Source organism: Lingula anatina, chromosome 4, assembly GCF_051362555.1.
Source record: "Lingula anatina isolate TDL-2025a chromosome 4, LinAna3.0, whole genome shotgun sequence".
In the NCBI taxonomy this organism is placed as follows: Eukaryota; Metazoa; Brachiopoda; class Lingulata; order Lingulida; family Lingulidae; genus Lingula; species Lingula anatina.
The window spans coordinates 20134472-20151949 of NC_141770.1; the positions used below are offsets into that span (position 1 = coordinate 20134472).

The 17478-nt window shown below is 40.6% G+C and overlaps 4 protein-coding genes across 4 annotated transcripts; 3 read left to right on the forward strand and 1 right to left on the reverse strand.

The window, feature by feature from the left end:
* Positions 1-229: 229 nt before the first annotated feature.
* On the reverse strand, positions 230-2161 carry LOC106160452 (matrilin-3). Its single transcript, XM_013537073.2, has 3 exons — positions 2014-2161; positions 1522-1607; positions 230-1241 (listed from the first exon to the last, which is right to left on the reverse strand). Exons 1-3 carry the CDS (start codon positions 2082-2084, stop codon positions 364-366), a joined length of 1035 nt encoding a protein of 344 aa, XP_013392527.2. The 5' UTR covers positions 2085-2161; the 3' UTR covers positions 230-363.
* Positions 2162-5483: 3322 nt separating this feature from the next.
* On the forward strand, positions 5484-8078 carry LOC106160448 (matrilin-1). Its single transcript, XM_013537069.2, has 3 exons — positions 5484-5648; positions 6616-6707; positions 6973-8078. The coding sequence occupies exons 1-3, from the start codon at positions 5611-5613 to the stop codon at positions 7869-7871; spliced, it is 1029 nt and encodes a 342-aa protein (XP_013392523.2). The 5' UTR covers positions 5484-5610; the 3' UTR covers positions 7872-8078.
* Positions 8079-8638: 560 nt separating this feature from the next.
* On the forward strand, positions 8639-10863 carry LOC106169765 (collagen alpha-3(VI) chain-like). Its single transcript, XM_013549373.3, has 3 exons — positions 8639-8787; positions 9381-9526; positions 9743-10863. The coding sequence occupies exons 1-3, from the start codon at positions 8747-8749 to the stop codon at positions 10663-10665; spliced, it is 1110 nt and encodes a 369-aa protein (XP_013404827.1). The 5' UTR covers positions 8639-8746; the 3' UTR covers positions 10666-10863.
* A 1167-nt stretch (positions 10864-12030) lies between these two features.
* Positions 12031-14561, forward strand: LOC147762550 (collagen alpha-3(VI) chain-like). Its single transcript, XM_013549372.2, has 3 exons — positions 12031-12188; positions 13020-13111; positions 13444-14561. The coding sequence occupies exons 1-3, from the start codon at positions 12070-12072 to the stop codon at positions 14361-14363; spliced, it is 1131 nt and encodes a 376-aa protein (XP_013404826.2). The 5' UTR covers positions 12031-12069; the 3' UTR covers positions 14364-14561.
* Positions 14562-17478: the final 2917 nt, after the last annotated feature.

Below are 17478 nucleotides of genomic sequence, written 5' to 3' on the forward strand. Positions count from 1 at the left end.
CTAAGACTCTGCTACACTCTCGGTGAACTGCAGTGTCTTAAAAGCACATTTTCATCGATGATAGTCAAATAATTACTTTCATTGCTGCTTTTTACATTATTATCATTATTATTATTATTATTATTATTATTATTATTAGTGTGTGTGTGTGAGAGAGAGAGAGAGAGAGAGAGAGAGAGCTAGAGAGAGAGAGTCAGCGAATATATCAATCCATATAGACAAGCGCATATTGCCTTTTTTATCATCCTATTTATTTAGAACCGCAGGCTTTTCTCAAAAATATTCATACAGTGATATAATGCTAGCCAATTTTCAGTCTGTGCAAAAATGATCAATGCATCTTTCTAAGACCCCGGTAATAGCCTAGATGCAGCCACTGTTCTGGTTCTCGGCCTGATCACGCACGGCGGTAGCAAACTTCTCAAACTCCGTGAAGTCGTTCAGGCCGAAGGCCATGTCCGAGCCTTTCCCTGTGATGATCTCCAGCTCGCACGCACGTGCGTTGTCGACGCCGAGGGCGAAGAGTTGGACGCCGTTTGGTCCCATCTTCCTCAGCTTGTCAGCCTCATCAGCCAGAGACTGGCAGCCGCGGTTACACCGACCGTCCGTGATGACAATCACGTGGGTTGAGGCGTCCGTGTCGTTCAACCTGCTCCCTGGTTGGCCAAGAACGCGCTGACGCACGTGTCTCAAGGCTTCCGCTGTGGCTGTGGCAGAACCCCTGCGGTGGTTCAGCGCGATGATCTTGCTGTTCAACGCGTCCGTGCCATCGTGGCTCGTGGAGAACGGAATGGCCGTCTCGACAGTATTGCCGAACAAGACGACGGCCACCTGCTTCTCCTCCATGCCGTTTCCCATGGTGACAGGACAGAATGACTTGGTCAGGATGGCCACGCCCTCTTTTGCCCGTTCAAAGGAATCCATAGAGACGCTGCCTGAGGTGTCAAGGACGAAAACGTAGTCGCGTTTTGGCTTGTTTTTAAATGGTGAAGGATCGGCACCCCGCTTTCCCAGTATGCCGGTGAATGAGTTGGTCATGCTGTTTGGGATCAGCGGGTTTGTGGGGATGCCCGGGTATATAGGTTTGATAATACCGCCACCGCTACCGTAGACGCAGGAGTCTGCCCAGCTGGACCCTGCAGACGTGCCCGTGCCGGTCGTGCCGACGCAGCCCACCTGTCGTTTGCCAAGGACTGCGGCAAACTTGCTGGCGGCAGCGTTCACTCCTCCTGGCAAGGTTGCTGGAAACAAAACACGGCAGCAATTAAGACACTGTCCATGATCTGCTAATACTTTCATATACTTCATCTAATATTTTTTTACGAATTTCAGAAGAAAATACCACATGCGCGCACGCATAGATGAACGGCTACTTTGGCTACCTTTCCCTACCTGCCAAACAAACTTATGCATATATTCAACTACAGCTAAAAACAGGTGCATTTAGACGCTAGAGCGCAATCACTCTCTCTCTCTCTCTCTCTCACACACACACACACACACACACACACACTGTTATACCTGTGTTACATACTACTCTCCTTGCTCTGGACACGTTCTCCACCAAACGATCTCTCAAGACGTCGTCATTTTCTAGGGCAAAAGCGCTGAAAACAAAAATGCAACTTGCCTTTATTTACTTTCATCTGTACAAGTATCCAGATCTGCGCAGTACAACTTGGCTAATAACTGAATCACGTTTAAATAGAAATCCACAAACAGTTGTCAGTTTGAGAATTTCAAATCCTGTGATAATGTTCTTCCACAAATTTAAGATCGCGTTAGTAAGGCGTTACCAATTATTATTATAGTGAAATTGATTTTGTGGTAAAGGCCTTGTAAGAAGTTATTCTCTGAACGAAAATCTTTAATTATTCTTTGAATAAAAATCTGTAAGCTGCAATCATTAAATTTCTTACTTTATTTGGAAATTTTGGCGTGTTTCGCCCCAAACAATATGAACGAATTATAACCGATCAAAAATTTCAGGGGTATCTAAGATCTAAGACTTACCTGACCACAAAGAAAGCGATACAAATTACACGAAACATTGTGAGCCGTGCAGAAATTGAACTGTATAACATAGACTGAAACTCGGATTGTGTGCCCAAACTCTGCCCCAGTGAAATAGATGGTGCGGTATTTAAGACCTCGTTCAAACATCGCACCAGCTGGATCGATTCAAGTCTGCCAGGGATTCTCGCTAAAGTGCATTCAGTGCAATCAGCTTCTGTCTGACACGCCTCCTTGAGGTCCTAGCTAGTTTTAGTTTATTGCCCACTATAGCTAATCGAGGAGGTGTACACGTGTCTGACAACAAAAGAGATTAATGTGATTGCACTTAGGGAGAATCTCCCACAGAGTAGGATTGATCCAGTTAGTACGATTGTTTTATCTGAACGTGCCCTAATAGTATGAGTCTTTATGTGTCACAAGAAGCTTAAGGCTTCTATATCTGTACAGCTTATAATGTCCCCATCACGTTTGCGGCATCTGCTTACACGTGGGAGCCACTCCACATGTTGTTTCAACCTGCTAACCTACTAGTAAATACCCTAAAATTGGGTTTAACCCTATTTACCACATATTTGATCGTTTAACTAAATGAACTTTCATTGGTAACTTTATATAATACCCGGAGAAGAATGTAGGGGCGAAGTGGGGGGGGTTGTGGTGGATTCCAGGGAAACACCCCACAATACAAAACAAAATAAGGGCTTCAATATTCCCAAAAAGAATGCTACGGGCTGTCCGGTAATATCCTCATCATATTTTTTCTATAGGATTTTTAGTTGCCTTAAAACACTTAGAGGTAAATCAGAGGATTTAAAGCGTTTTAACAGTAAATAAAATTAACAGCACTGGAATTAAAGTGCATGGGGTGATATACCTGGAAGTATTGGAACATGTAACACATTACACAGAATTAAGTTGAATTTGCAGACATTTCAATTTTCTTTTTCGTTAAAAAAAGATGGCATCCACAGTTAAATCTGAAATAAGTTTGTAAATGTTTATTTTCACATAGAAATTAAGTTTTAAAACACAACTCATCCATCAACATGAGCATTCTTCACTCACAGATTACGATATCTATGTCACCACACGTAGTTTGTGCTGTTTACTTTTTTTTTTTGCTACAGAATGTTATCAGAATGTTGCTTACAGAATGTCAAATCGCGTCATCTGAGCTGTTTACACTCCTTTTTATCGATAGATAAATGTCCTTATCAAAAAAAAAAAAAAAAAAAAAATCAGCCTTTCCACACACACACGCTTCCCAAAAAGGTAGAAAAGTCACACTCTTGAGCCCACTGGGCCATGTTTTATCATTTTAACTATTAATGTGGGCCAAGGTTGGCAAATGTACATCAGAGAGCGCAACTGACACAATGAGAGCTTGGCTTGCATGAGTATGACAACGTACCCTATACCAAGGCCACAGATTGATTTTTCACTAGATATTAACAGATATGTCTCTGGTTAAAAGGATATTTAATTTCTGCATTATCAGCAAAAATGTCCACAGAATAATAACTGCGGCCCTGGTAGAGGGCAATGAATAAGATGGGTTTATCAGAGAAAAGCAACTGTCTGTGTCCTGTATTTCATAACCGAAACTGTTTACACCCGAGTTTACACTTTAAATCAGCACAAGGTCAGAGTTTTGAGATAAGTAGACTCGGATGACTAAATTTGACTGATGAGCAAAATACTGCACGTAATTAACTTTTTAAAATAAATTTGTTATTCATAGATGCAGGATTTACATTATTTCACCCTATCATTCTCCAATTAGCTATAATTTCGAGAATGAACGGCATCCGTAGACGAAATATAAATAGCGAATTTAAATGTATATTATCTGACCCTATAATTCTCCAATTAACGATAATTTTGAGTATGAACGGTATCCGCAGACAAAATAAGAATAGCAAATTTGAATTAAAAGAGACCAAGCGTTAAGTCCTAAATTTTCTTCTTGTGCCTACCGACCATCATACAATATTTTTTTTATATTCTTATATTTGGCTTTAGCACCATGGAAGGTACCCTGAGTTTCAGAGAATAGTGGGAAACTTACTGGCAGAGGCATGTTGATAATAACGTAGTGAATATACAGGGAACTCGGAAATTCGGGGGTAGGGTGTGAAATGAAAGTTAGCATGCGTTCCTTGCATTTGCTCTTTGCTCTTTGCGTGAATGATGTTATTTTGAACCAGAAGTTTTAATGTAAGCCGTCAATTATGTAAACAGAAACATACACGAAGACTTAGGAGACAATAGAATCCTGTGTATTGTTTCCTTGAAGTATGACAGCCTTAAGCGGAATACCCCATGTATTATCTGATTAATGCGACGCTGAACGACTATAAATTGTAGAGCGGACACTGCTGCGTGGCACGGCTCAAGCGCGTGTGTGTGTGTGTGTGTGAGAGAGAGAGAGAGAGAGAGAGAGAGTGAAAGAGAGAGAGAGTGTGTGTGTAAGTGTTTGTGTGTGTGCGCGCCTATGTGCGTCTACGGGTGTTATTCATTGTTAATTGAACGGGTCATAATATAACGTTAACCGATCTAACCTTCACTGCATACGTTGGGTCCCTTCTTAAAGGGATGGCTGCATCTTAATACAGTAGTGTTTTTGACTTATTTATTGACTAGTTGCCTATCCCGGACACCGAGTCTGCCTCCAGGTCGCCCTTTGTTCTGTCTCCCCATCAATCCTCAGACACTCTTCCTTGTTCTGCGGTTGACTTCTGACAGAAAAAGGATAAACACGAGTAGGGTACCAGGATCAATTCGTCTCTAGTTTTTTTTTCTTTTTTTTTTGCAGCGTTGATATATTTGTTATACTATTTCATGCCCGTTGGCCCGAGGGGGAGCTGTCCCGTTGAAAGAACCGTCATTTTGGTCTAGGTTTTATGTCATTTCAAAGGTTGGGTCAACTAAGAGGATAAAAAAAATTCTACTTTGTCAGACCCCCACCCCCCTTTTTGAAGTTGCTGGTATGTTGTGTATTGAGTCTTTAATTCACTATACTTTGTTTTAGTTAGACGATCAAACACTTGGAAAACTTCCGCAACTTACAAAGTCCATAGCTTCACATCAATACCAACATATTAAAAAAACAGTTACACTTTTAGAGTTAGCATGAATTATCTTACCGATCGAAATTTTTGTAGCCAGCTGTATGCAAACATCTAAATATTCACACATCTCTTCAAGTCAGGTCCGTTATAGGCGATATTCAAAAATACTTGGCAATATTTTTAATTACATAACTGAGCAAACGATCCCTGGATGAGAAGTTAAACCCAAATCTCGAGGACAACTGCTACTGATATTTTACAGATGAATTATTTTGTGCCCCCCCCTCTTTTCTCCGTCCTATCCCGGAATGACACCGGTGAATTGAGAGCTACATTGTGCCTAGATTGTAACGTGTTTTGGTTATAATTTTTATTCAACACACGATTAAGACGCAATAGCATAACCCGGAGATTTAGCTGTTATCGCATGCAACCAAAACAGGCCTGTCACGTAGAGATATAAATATAAGGTGCGGAAGCTTTCTTTGATCGGCATGATAGCACCTGTATCAAGAGAGCGAAAATGTTACGTAGAATTGTATTCTGTGTTTTCGTCGCGGGGTAAGTTTCTATGTACTCTGTGATGGAGTTTGTTTGTTGTGTCCACGGAATCACGTCTTTAAAAGAGCAGCATTCCCGCTGTGTGCCCGTTTGTATTAAAGAAACCGCTTGTAACAATTTTTCTCTCCTTTATTTTTTTAACGCAAAGCGCATTTTATTATATTTATATCATTATTATTTTTGGTATGGAAATCAAAATCCCTGTTTAAAGAAACATTTAAATCCAGAATGATCGTAAAGATGCATGGATGCACGTGTCCGTTCCAATTGCTGTAGCCAAGTGGTATCAGTATAGGGTGTTAACCGCCATAAGTTTAAGTTATCTTTAGTTTTAATTGTACAGAAATTAGCCAGCACCTTAAGCAAAGATTAATATTACGTCAAGGGGAGAAATTACTTTTTTGTGCTCGCATTATTAACAATATTGTCTGTCCATGCTATAAGAATTTTCGTCGACATGCGTTAAATTTTTTAACTGTTATTTTAAAAAGTTGAAACGGGGGGTTATCCACAAAATGTCATCACGCCATAAGCAGACACTACCGTATACGACCTTATACAACGAATGCCTAGACTTATCCATTAAGCCTCGATTAATTTGGAATTTCGAAGATTTGCCTTTCAAACATTTGAAGTCATGATGTTTTTAAACGGAGGACTTTAAGTTATATAACGACTATCTATCACGAATTTCAAAAAAAAATTGTTTTAAAATCTCTTTAGATTTTTTAAAATATCCATATCCAGTAGTTTTTTTTTCCTAAAATGTAAGTGTAGTGTTTGTTCACCACTTGTGTAAAATCTCTCGTTTGCATGATTGGGTGTGTGGCACCGATTTTAATGCAATTTTAGCATACATGTATCTACTTATCTATATACAGAGTACGTGTATAGTGCGCAACAAAGCGCGCGCGTTTTTTTTATATATTCTCTCGATCAAATGGTGATAAAAAACTTTCATTTTCAGTGGCTTCGCTGCCCTAAACCTTGACGAAGCTAGAGATGAAATAGTATCAAAAGTATCCAAACTTCGACATAGAAGGCAGGTGACCCAAATTGGTAGGTTGATTTGGCCTTTCTATAGACCTTATCAGTGGAGATTGCTTTTCGTACCGCCTACTTTCGATTTAAGTCAGTAGTTTTACGGAATCGTCGTGGTGCCTAATCTTTATTTTTATTTTTTTTTTAATTTATTTATTTATTTTTTGGTCGATGCTAAAAAATAATAAACCCATTCAATCTGATGAAAATGAATGCTTATTCATAGTGTGTATCACTTTACATATTAATCAGTGATTAATATTACATATATATCATATTTCAGGCTCAGCGGGACTAGCCAGCGCTGTCAGTCAATTTGCGGGAGCGTTGGGAGGTGGTGGAGGTGGGGGAGGAGGGGGTCGGGGGATTGGGGTTTCAGGACCTAGAGCTGTAGCAGGTACCAGCTTTGCAGACTCCTGTATCTACGACAGCGACCCGCAGCCTACAGTGCCTACAACACTTCCATTTGGATTTGGATTTGGAACGCCCGTGCCAGGTGGCGGGATGGGGTACGGGTCAGGCGGCAGTCCTGCGGCAAGCTCGCCCAGGCGCCAGACAGGCAGCATCGGACCTCATGCTAACCGCGATATCGTGTTTGTGTTGGACACGTCAGGCAGCATATCCAACGCGGCCTTCGAGCAAGCCAAGGAGGGCGTGGCTCTTCTAACCAGCTCCTTCTGTCCTACCACAATGGGCAGGGGCCTGGGCGGAGAGAAACAGATAGCCTTGGTGCTGTTCGGAAGCCAGGTTGAGACGGCAATCCCATTCACCGAGAGTCACGCTGGCGTTGACCAACTTAACCGTAAAATCATTGCCTTGCGTCATCGCCACGAGGCCGCCACCGCCACGGCCGAGGCACTGCGTCACACTAGGACCAGAGTTCTTGGCCAAGGAGTCAGCCGCCTTAACAACCCGGACACTGCCACTCACGTCTTCGTCATCACCGACGGCCGTTGTAACATAGGGTGCAGTCAGCTGGCAGAAGAGGCCGATAAACTGAGGGCAATGGAAGGGGTACAGGTTTTTGCTATGGGCATTGACAACGCTCGCGCCTGCGAACTCGAGATTATCACTGGGAGGGGGTCTGACCTGGCGTATGGTCTTAGTGACTTTAGTCAGTTCGAGCAATTCGCAAAGGCAGTCAGAGAAAGAGCGTCCCAGGAGCCAAACGGATGCATTTAAAGAGTGCCACATAGCACAGTTAACACATTTTGGTGTCTAAAAGCAATATTGTGTTAAATGTGTCGCATATCTGCCGCATCGAACACAATTCATTCATAGTTAAGAGTCTTAATTTCCACGCATAGACTTTGATATCAAACTTCTACGAACAGTGTTAACATCAGGATTATTAGGCAAAAACCGAATAAAATGAATTGCTGAAGCAAATCGTCTTGTTTTCGTTGATGCTCTACTTATATTATTAAAAAAGACTACGAAAACACTCAAAAGTGCAGACATCTGCCAAGACAATTTATTAATTAACATTTAACCACTAATTTTTAATGGACCATTACCAAAATCTACTCACTGTTAAGTAGCCAAATTTCTGACCTATCCTGAAAATTTAAAATATACACAAATTTTATCTAGCATTTATCCGTGTCAATAAATTAAGGGGATACTTTTAAACATATAGGCCTATAAGGTTGCACAAGCAACAGCTATCTGCAAAGAAATTAGAATATTTACGACAAAAATGGTTGCTCTCACAGTCAGCCTCTCTATTCAATAAAAAGTGGATATTTTTACCGCTATTTTGTATTTTCTGAACCATTAATCATGTTAGATATGGTGTCTAAAATAAAAAAAGCACTGTTTATTTATTATACCTGCTACGTGATCATTTGTAAATAAAAGTACATGGAATTGAGGGCGGGCCAACTTTTTTTGGCCAATATTGTATATGACGCAAGATTACAGGCGCAATAAACCGGAGATTTTTAAAGTAGTAATTACATGTGACTGGCACAGGAGTGTCACGTAAACATAAGGTCCGGTTGCTCTTTAAATCCGTCAGAACAGCAGCAGCATCAAGAGAGAGAGAGAGAGAGAAAATGCTACGCAAGCTCATCGTGTTCAGCCTTTTGGTTGCGGGGTAAGTGTTGACGTTAGGTTATAACCGTTTAAAATTGACGTACGCGTCCCCCCCCCCCACGTTTTTAACTTCAAGAAACCAGCTTTGTAATCATGACAGAGATCTATATCGTTTGTAAAAATTTTCAAGTCCTGAATCAGCAAAGTTTTCTTAAATTATTATTTACCTTCGCTTGTCTTCCTACAAAAGCATTGTCTATTTCGAAATTCATTCAAAAACACAAATTTGCGAAAACGCAAAAAAAAAAAAATGAAGCAGACAGTATACTTGGCTGAAGCCGTGAAGTTTTTTCTAAGTGAAAAAAAGAACAAGCATTTATCAATATTATCTGAGTTTAACACGCCAGGTGGATGCATTAAAAAGTTGGATAATTTTGCAGATTTGTGTAACTGATAGTCCAGTTTGTATGTATTGTGATTCGTCTCTGTACTTTTTTGCAAGCCTAGTCTAGAGTAAAAGTATAAAAAATGTATTTTAATTTTTTAAATGTCAGCATCTTTAAAAGCGTTCTATGTATAACACTGGTTCACATGCTCGTTTATACATTCGATCATAGACAACACATGGTAATATTAAAAACTTTTCATTTCCAGAGGCTTTGCCTCCCTACACTATGACGAAGCTAGAGATGAAGCCCTAAACTATGACGACCCTAGAGATGAAGCCCTAAACTATGACGACCCTAGAATGGTAGCTCGCGTGCCCAAACTTCGACACAGAAGCTCAGTGACCAATATTGGTAGGTTGTTTGCAGACGTTTTTTTTTTACTTCTTAATAAAGGACATAGCCTTTAACACATCTTGTGCATGTATTTTATTATTTGTTTTTAAACGTGTTAATTTGAATATATATTTTAGCCTTCTACATATATGTATATTGCACAAGAAAGCAATTACTCTCTTACCCCCTCTCTCTCTCTCTCTCTCTTTATATTTATAATATTTATAATTTTAGACTCAGTAGACCTAAGAGGAGCAGCCAACAGATTTACTGGAGCCCTGGGAATGGACCTTGCCGCTTCACCAAACCACAGACCTGTAGCTGTAGCGACCAGCTGGGCAGACGCCTGCATCTATGGAAGCAACCCTCGGCCGAACCCTCGGCCTTGGCCATACCCTAGGCCACACCCTATACCTGTATTGCCAACCATCAGACCCCGATATCCATGGGATCCTAGAATGGCAATAATGAGGCCAGGAAATCCCTCAGTTCTCTCTGGCCATGACCCCTTGGCAAGCTTGAGCAAGCGCGAGATCAAGCCCAAGCGGAAAATAAACCGCGACATCGTGTTTGTGTTGGACACGTCAGGCAGCATATCCAGCGCGGCCTTCGAGCAAGCCAAAGAGGGCGTGGCTCTTCTAAGCAGCTCCTTCTGTCCTACCACAATGGGCAGTGGCCTGGGCGGAGAGAAACAGATAGCCTTGGTGCTGTTCGGAGACGAGGTTGAGACGGCAATCCCATTCACCGAGAGTCACGCTGGCGTTGACCAACTTAACCGTAAAATCATTGCCTTGCGTCATCGCCAAGGGTCTGCCACCGCCACGGCCGAAGCACTCCGTCACACTAGGACCAATGTTCTTGGCCAAGGAGTCAGCCGCCTTAACAACTCGGACACTGCCACTCACGTCTTTTTCATCACCGACGGCCGTTGTAACAGAAGGTGCAGCCAGCTGGCGGAAGAGGCCGATAAACTAAGAGCAATGGAAGGGGTACAGGTTTTTGCTGTGGGCATTGACAATGCTCGCCTCTGCGAACTCGAGATTATCACTGGGAAGGGGTCTGACCTGGCGTATGGTCTTAGGGACTTTAGTCAGTTCGAGCAATTCGCAGAGGCAGTCCAGGAGATGGCGTCCCAGAAGCCAAACAAATGCGTTTAATGAATGTTCCACACAGCACATCGAACACATTCTGGTGTCTAAACGCAATGATGCGTTAAATGTTTCGACTGTCTGTCGCATCTAACACAATTCATTCATAGTCTTAATTTTTGCGTGTTGATTTTGATATCAAACTGCAATAAACAGTGATAATTCCAGAATTATCAACCAAACACCGCATTAAATGATTCGCTGTAATTCGTCTTGTTTTTGTTAATGCCCTTGCGTATTAAAAATACTAGAAAAGCACTCAAAAGCGCAGACCTCTGCCAAGAAATTTATTAAATGTTTAACCACTAATTTTTTAATGAATCATCAACTAAATCTACTCGCTTTTAAATTAGCCCATTTCTGACCTATCCTGAAAATTAAAACTATACACAAATTTTCATCTCGGATTCAATTTTAAGGGATGCTTAAAAAGGGTTAGTGTATATAAGAACATATAAGATTGCAGAAGCAACAACTATCTTCAAAGAAAATAGAATATTTACGACAGTAACGGTCGCTCGTGCAGTCTCTTCAAACAAAGACAAAAGTAATCCATTGCGGTTTTCTGCACCGTTATATCTTACTCCACTTTTTTTTAAATTCTAAAAGTCTCTAATTTAAAACTCGTTTATTGAGTTGAAAGGCTTATTTTTACAGTCAACATTATCTGCCTAGCATGCAGCCGTTTTTTCGTCCTGCGTCCTTGTCTTGTGGTTTATATCCAAAAATAACTCAACGGGTTGCTTAAGAGCCTGGAACAGTCCACCACAATGTTTCGCAGCCACATGTCTGTTCATATCTGTTTTCTGCTAAATTACAGATTGAATCCAGTGCTTTGCGTTTTATTAATAAAAACCGTGCAAACATCAGCAAAGCGTTCATCAAAAGAGGAACAGTATTATCCAAACGCTGATTCTCTCATGCTATCGGAGAAGGGGAGAGTCCCGTTGGCTGCCCCTCTCAGTCATAAAACTGATGAATTCATTAAGGAAAAAATATGGGTCGAAACCTTAGGCAAGCTCGCACTGGAGTTCATTATCAATAGTTTTGCACAGGTAAACACTTGCGTGGACTTTGGTCCCTTCCGCATACAGTCGCATATTCTTTCCAAAGTTATAATCTCAGTATTCAGTGAACGCAAAATACAGGATGAATAGGAAGTAAACACCTTTCAAAGATTAGCTCAAGTTTGATACCCATTTCAGGCCATTTCACCGTAACTGTCAATCATATCTAAAACTGCGCCTATCCCCTCAGTTTCAGGGTGCCTCTGCCCCGGCCATTATAAACAAACAAATTTGGGAGCATCCGTGTTTGAGTCAAGGTTCCTAATAACCGCACGATTACAGGCGCAATAAACCGGAGATTTTAAAATTAGTAATTACATGTGCCTGGTACAGGAGTGGCACGAAGATGTATAAATATAAGGTCCGGTTGCTCTCCAAGTCCATCAAAACAGCAGCAGCATCAAGAGAGAGAGAGAGAGAGAAAATGCTACGCAAGCTCATCGTGTTCAGCCTTTTGGTTGCGGGGTAAGTGTTGACGTTTCGTTATAACCGCTTTTAAAAAGGACGTTTTCCACCCAGTTGTGTATACGTTTTTAACTTCAAGACACCCGCTCTGTAATCATGACAGAGATTGAGATCGTTTGTGGATTTTTTAAAGTCTTGGATCATCAAAGTTTACTTAAAATATTAAAATAACATTGGCTTGATTTTAAATATGTGCATCATTTCTTCAATACAGAATTACTGTCCAGTTCGAAATACATCTAAAAACGCAAATTGGTGAAAACACAAGAAATGAAGGAGAAAGTTAACTTAGCTGAAGCCGCTAATTTTTTCAAGTGAAAAAAGGAAGCACTTATCAAAATATAATCGGAGCTTTAAAACGCCAGGTGGATAAACTAAAAGTCTGATATTTTTGCAGATTTGTGTAACTGATAGTCCAGTTTGTATGTATTATGACTCATCTCTGTACTTTTTCACAAGCTCAACCTGGTGTCAAAGTATGAACAAAGTATTGTAATTAAAATTGTTATCAGTAACGAAAACTATTCATCGTCGAAAACTATTCATCGATAACATGTACCGGTAGTTAATTTCCACGTATTAAAATGATAAAAAATCACCAGTCATGAATTAAAACTTTGACTTCTTGAACAAACTGGTACATTTTTTTTTTCGTTGCAGAACATACAGTAACTAGTAATTTTATTTCATGAACTGTGTAAAATTTATCCTTGCACCATTTTAATGACAGCATTTTAAAAAGCGTTCTATGTATAACACTTGTCCACATGCTCGTTTATACATTCGCTCAAAGACAACACATGGTTATATGGAAAACTTTTTCATTTTCAGAGGCTTTGCCGGCCTAAACCTTGATAAAGCTAGAGATGAAATGGTAGCGCGCGTGTCCAAACTGAGACGCAGAAGATCTGTGACCAATATCGGTAGGTTATTTGCAGAGTTCATTTCACTTCTTTTATTAAAATAAAGGAGATAGTCTTCAACACATCTTATACATATATCTTATTTTAAAATGAGTTCATTCTAATATATATAAATATAAATAGGCATAGTCAGAGAGAGAGAGAGAGAGAGAGAGAGGAGGAGAGAAAGAGGCTCAGTAAAATCTTCAGTGTTTTTTATTCTCTCTCTCTCTCTCTCTCTCTCTCTCTCTCTCTCTCTCTCTATATATATATATATATATATATATATATATATATACTGCACACAAAAGCAATTTTTAAAAATTTTCAACTATGTATATGGTGTATTTTAGACTCAGTGGGTCTACGAGGCGCTGCTAACAGATTCGCTGGAGCCCTGGGAATGGACCTTTCCTCTTCACCAAACTACAGACCTGCAGTTGTGGCAGGGACCAGCTGGGCAGACGCATGTATCTATGGAAGCAACCCTCGGCCGTGGCCATACCCGAGGCCATACCCTAGGCCATACCCTACACTTGTATTGCCAACCATCAGACCCCCATTTCCATGGGATCCTAGAATGCGAATGCTGGGGTCTGGAGGTCCCTCAGTTCTCTCGGGCCCAATAGGAGCCTTGAGCAAGCGCGAGATCAAGCCCAAGCGGAAAATAAACCGCGATATCGTGTTTGTGTTGGACACGTCAGGCAGCATATCCACTGAGGCCTTCGAGCGCGCCAAAGAAGGCGTGGCAATTCTAACCAGCTCCTTCTGTCCTACCACAATGGGCAGTGGCCAGGACGGAGAGAAGCAGATAGCCTTGGTGCTGTTCGGAGACGAGGTCGAGACGGCGATCCCATTCACCGAGAGTCACGCTGGCGTTGACCAACTGAACCGTAAAATAATTGCCTTGCGTCATCGCCAAGGGTCCGCCACCGCCACGGCCGAGGCATTGCGTCACACTAGGACAAATGTTCTTGGCAAAGGAGTCAGCCGCCTTAACAACCCGGACACTGCCACTCACGTCTTCGTCATCACCGACGGCCGTTGTAACAGAGGGTGCAGTCAGCTGGCAGAAGAGGCCGATAAACTGAGAGCAATGGAAGGGGTACAGCTCTTTGCTATGGGCATTGACAATGCTCGCGCCTGCGAACTCGAGATCATCACTGGAAAAGGGTCTGACCTGGCATATGGCCTTAACGACTTCAACCAGTTCGAGCAATTCGCACAGGCAGTCCAGGAGAAGGCGTCCCAGGAGCCAAACAAATGCGTTTGAAGAATGTGCCGAATGGCACAGCTAACACATTCATGCTCTGCACTGGCGCACTCTGAATGCTTTGTTGACTGTCTCTCACAAGTTCACAACTTACGCATTTATTACACTGTGCCTTTCTTTCTATATGTCAAGCTTGAATAAAATGGTGTTAATTCCAGCAACATATGCTAAGTACTGCAATAAATTTTATGCTTATTATGCCCGATTTGTTGATGTTCCACCAACTGAGGAGCCCATCCTTAGATCAATATAATCCGCCCCTTCACTAACGCAAGGCGTGTTGGGTTCTTACATCTACAGCGGGATTTTTTATGTAAGAAGTTAATTCTAGGGGCTTTAATCTGACTCAAAGTCTTGGTATTGGTTCGAGTTATTCCCGGAGAGAAACACATCAACTTCGTTTTCAAACCCAAAAATAAATTTATTACCTGGACATTGCCTGGTTTTATATAAGAAATCGCAAAATTGCAAACCAAGTATAGAATATAATTTTTATTCAACTATTATGTTCAATTTTGAACAGTTACATTCAATTTCAAAAGGACTTTAATTTAGTCATCATTAATGAATTATGTAAACGCAATGGATTAATAAATTGTAGTATTATTGACAGTTTAGAGAATTTCCATTCCTGTCTTTATCATCTAACCTCAGAACGCAGTCAGTCGGCTAATGCGGGCCGTGGGGAAAACCTGTCTAAATCCCGAAAGCATCCTTTTAAAGTTTTAAACTTGAGTATAGCTCTTTCTACGTAATCAGATCATACACAGATTCAGGCAATATGATTTCAACTCGGGCATCTAAAACGTAGTTTCTCAAATGTATATGTAATTTTACCCTGAAATCGCAACTACCTGTATGATACAAGTAAAGAATAAAGCAAGCTTGCTTTGAAATATTTCAGATCTCACATTACTCTGTAATACCGTCCATGTAAATATCAATATGATTTTTTTATCCGGAACAAAGGTGAATATGTAATGAAGTGGATATATTTGTCTATTAAAGCACTTAAGAAAATCTGAATATTAGTAATATGTGATTCTCTGTCTTGAGAGATGATTGTGTGCATCTAGCTTCCATCAAGAAGAGGAGACTGTGCTGTGCACAAGCTATCAATGTAAAATCTCTTCATTCAAAAGCATTTACATCAAGTCAGATTTCACAAAGATGTGAGGGTTGGTTAGACAAGGTTATTGTGCGGGTTAGATCTTCTCAAAAACCATACTGACGAAAAACTCCACATCATCAAAAGCACAATGTTCAAAAATGACTATTTCACTAAGATTGAAACTAAACACACACGGTCATAAGTGGTGGTATTTACCAATGACTCTGTGAGCAAAAATTATCTGCATTCAGAATGTAGATAAAGCAACTCAATTATTAAAATGATTATTATAGTAACCGTAAAGGTAGACTTTAAAAAAAAAAATTCACACAAAACCACACAAAACCATCTTATTCAATTGGTCATTTATGGAATTAAGAATGATAGTCCTGAACCTCAGTTTCTCTTAAGCTGTTGAAATAAAACGGTTCACTGTCATAAGCGAAAAATAAACCAACTATTGCAATTACAACTTACCAACTTATCATGTAAAAAGATGCCTCGATCCTCAGGAGTGTGATGACGGACTTATGGCCAAAAGAAGGGTTTCATCTGGGGGGTTGGTTGTTACAATCGACATTTTGGAAAACTCCATTTTTGGGAGCCTGCAAATTTAAATTATAATTTAAATTTGCAGGCTCCCAAAAATGGAGTTTTCCAAAATGTCGATTAATCAAAGCCAACAATTGCACTGTGAAATGTGCGTAAAAAAGTTTTATCAGTGTGGCAGACAATAGATATCAAAAGCATTTTTGTCACAAACTTATTAGGCCTACTCTTCTTACTCATGCGAAATATTTTGACATGCCATCGGCCACCTCCGTTAGTCTTAATGTGACCCAATGGAGGTGAATGGGGTATTACAAAGATTACAGTTTGAACGAAAAGGAACATTCAGTGGCAGATCCAGGGTTATTTGAAGGGGGGGGGGGGGGGGGCGCAGCTGGATTGGGAGAATGCTAAGATTCTAGAAAAAGAAAGTGACTGGAGAATAAGAGGGATAAGGAAGGCATATGGATCAGGATAACGCTTCACGATCTGAACAATATAAACAAAGACGAAGATAGATGCTCACCTGTACGATAGCCTCTTAGTACCACAAAAGCAGCACTGGGTGGGGGTGGGGGTGGTTCATGTCGCTGGTATTCTAGACCAGTGAAATAACCCTACCAGTGTCATATTGTGACCGATGAAGATCTGAAAGTTGGCCGATAGCATGTCAAAAAGTTTTGCACGAGTGATGGAGTTTTTCCAAGTTTGTGACAAATTAAAAGAGCTTTTGACCTCTAAAAGGTGTATACTACGCGTTTCCTTGAGTAAATTGTAAATAGAAAACAATAGTCTACACTTGTTGACTAGAAAACAGTCTCCAAACATTCTTTAATTTAAAACAATTTTGTCTAAGACCTTGCACAAAATGCCATTTGTTAAATTTGCAGTGAAAAAAATAGTTGTAATATTTATAGATGAATGACAATTTAGTTCATTGTTTACACCCTACCCTGGCCAATAACTTACCTTGAAGGGTCTTAAATCCCAATGGTGTCACAACTTGAAATACCATATGCTGATATAACTTTCTCCATTTCAACCTTGTTAAAGTGGACCGTCATCAGGCCAGGCGCTCGGCAATGCTTTCTGTCTCAACTTCAAAATAGAAAAATGAAGAAGGCATTAGTTTCCCCTTTCACCTCTTTCAGGTTACTTTTCATAAATAGGGTGGAGCCAAGGGGCATTAGCCAGTGCCACTTTTCAATGGTTAGTTTATCTTGTCACATTTAACATCGGGATTTGTCGAAACTCTTTGTTATTTGCAGTCATGATATTATATACAGCTAGGAGATGGGCGAATTTAATCAAATAATGGGCATGTGCGAAGATGGCAACCTAGTGCAATTTAAAGGTACATACGAACCGAGCATCGGTGGAGCGTGGATTCCCAGTAACATATGTAAACCACTTCTACTAGTTTCTTATACGACTCTAATAAATTCGACATGCCAA

What these genes read in the sequence shown, in the direction of transcription:
- LOC106160452 (XM_013537073.2), bottom strand. Translation starts at nt 2,084, where the DNA reads ATGTTATACAGTTCAATTTCTGCACGGCTCACAATGTTTCGTGTAATT. An exon ending in ATCGCTTTCTTTGTGGTCAG is followed by an intron (nt 1,608 to 2,013) that starts GTAAGTCTTAGA and finishes TTTTGTTTTCAG; the next exon opens with CGCTTTTGCCCTAGAAAATG. An exon ending in GAGAGTAGTATGTAACACAG is followed by an intron (nt 1,242 to 1,521) that starts GTATAACAGTGT and finishes TTTTGTTTCCAG; the next exon opens with CAACCTTGCCAGGAGGAGTG.
- LOC106160448 (XM_013537069.2), top strand. Translation starts at nt 5,611, where the DNA reads ATGTTACGTAGAATTGTATTCTGTGTTTTCGTCGCGGG. An exon ending in TTCTGTGTTTTCGTCGCGGG is followed by an intron (nt 5,649 to 6,615) that starts GTAAGTTTCTAT and finishes TTTCATTTTCAG; the next exon opens with TGGCTTCGCTGCCCTAAACC. An exon ending in AAGGCAGGTGACCCAAATTG is followed by an intron (nt 6,708 to 6,972) that starts GTAGGTTGATTT and finishes ATCATATTTCAG; the next exon opens with GCTCAGCGGGACTAGCCAGC.
- LOC106169765 (XM_013549373.3), top strand. Translation starts at nt 8,747, where the DNA reads ATGCTACGCAAGCTCATCGTGTTCAGCCTTTTGGTTGCGGG. An exon ending in TTCAGCCTTTTGGTTGCGGG is followed by an intron (nt 8,788 to 9,380) that starts GTAAGTGTTGAC and finishes TTTCATTTCCAG; the next exon opens with AGGCTTTGCCTCCCTACACT. An exon ending in AAGCTCAGTGACCAATATTG is followed by an intron (nt 9,527 to 9,742) that starts GTAGGTTGTTTG and finishes TTATAATTTTAG; the next exon opens with ACTCAGTAGACCTAAGAGGA.
- LOC147762550 (XM_013549372.2), top strand. Translation starts at nt 12,070, where the DNA reads ATGTATAAATATAAGGTCCGGTTGCTCTCCAAGTCCATCAAAACAGCA. An exon ending in TTCAGCCTTTTGGTTGCGGG is followed by an intron (nt 12,189 to 13,019) that starts GTAAGTGTTGAC and finishes TTTCATTTTCAG; the next exon opens with AGGCTTTGCCGGCCTAAACC. An exon ending in AAGATCTGTGACCAATATCG is followed by an intron (nt 13,112 to 13,443) that starts GTAGGTTATTTG and finishes GGTGTATTTTAG; the next exon opens with ACTCAGTGGGTCTACGAGGC.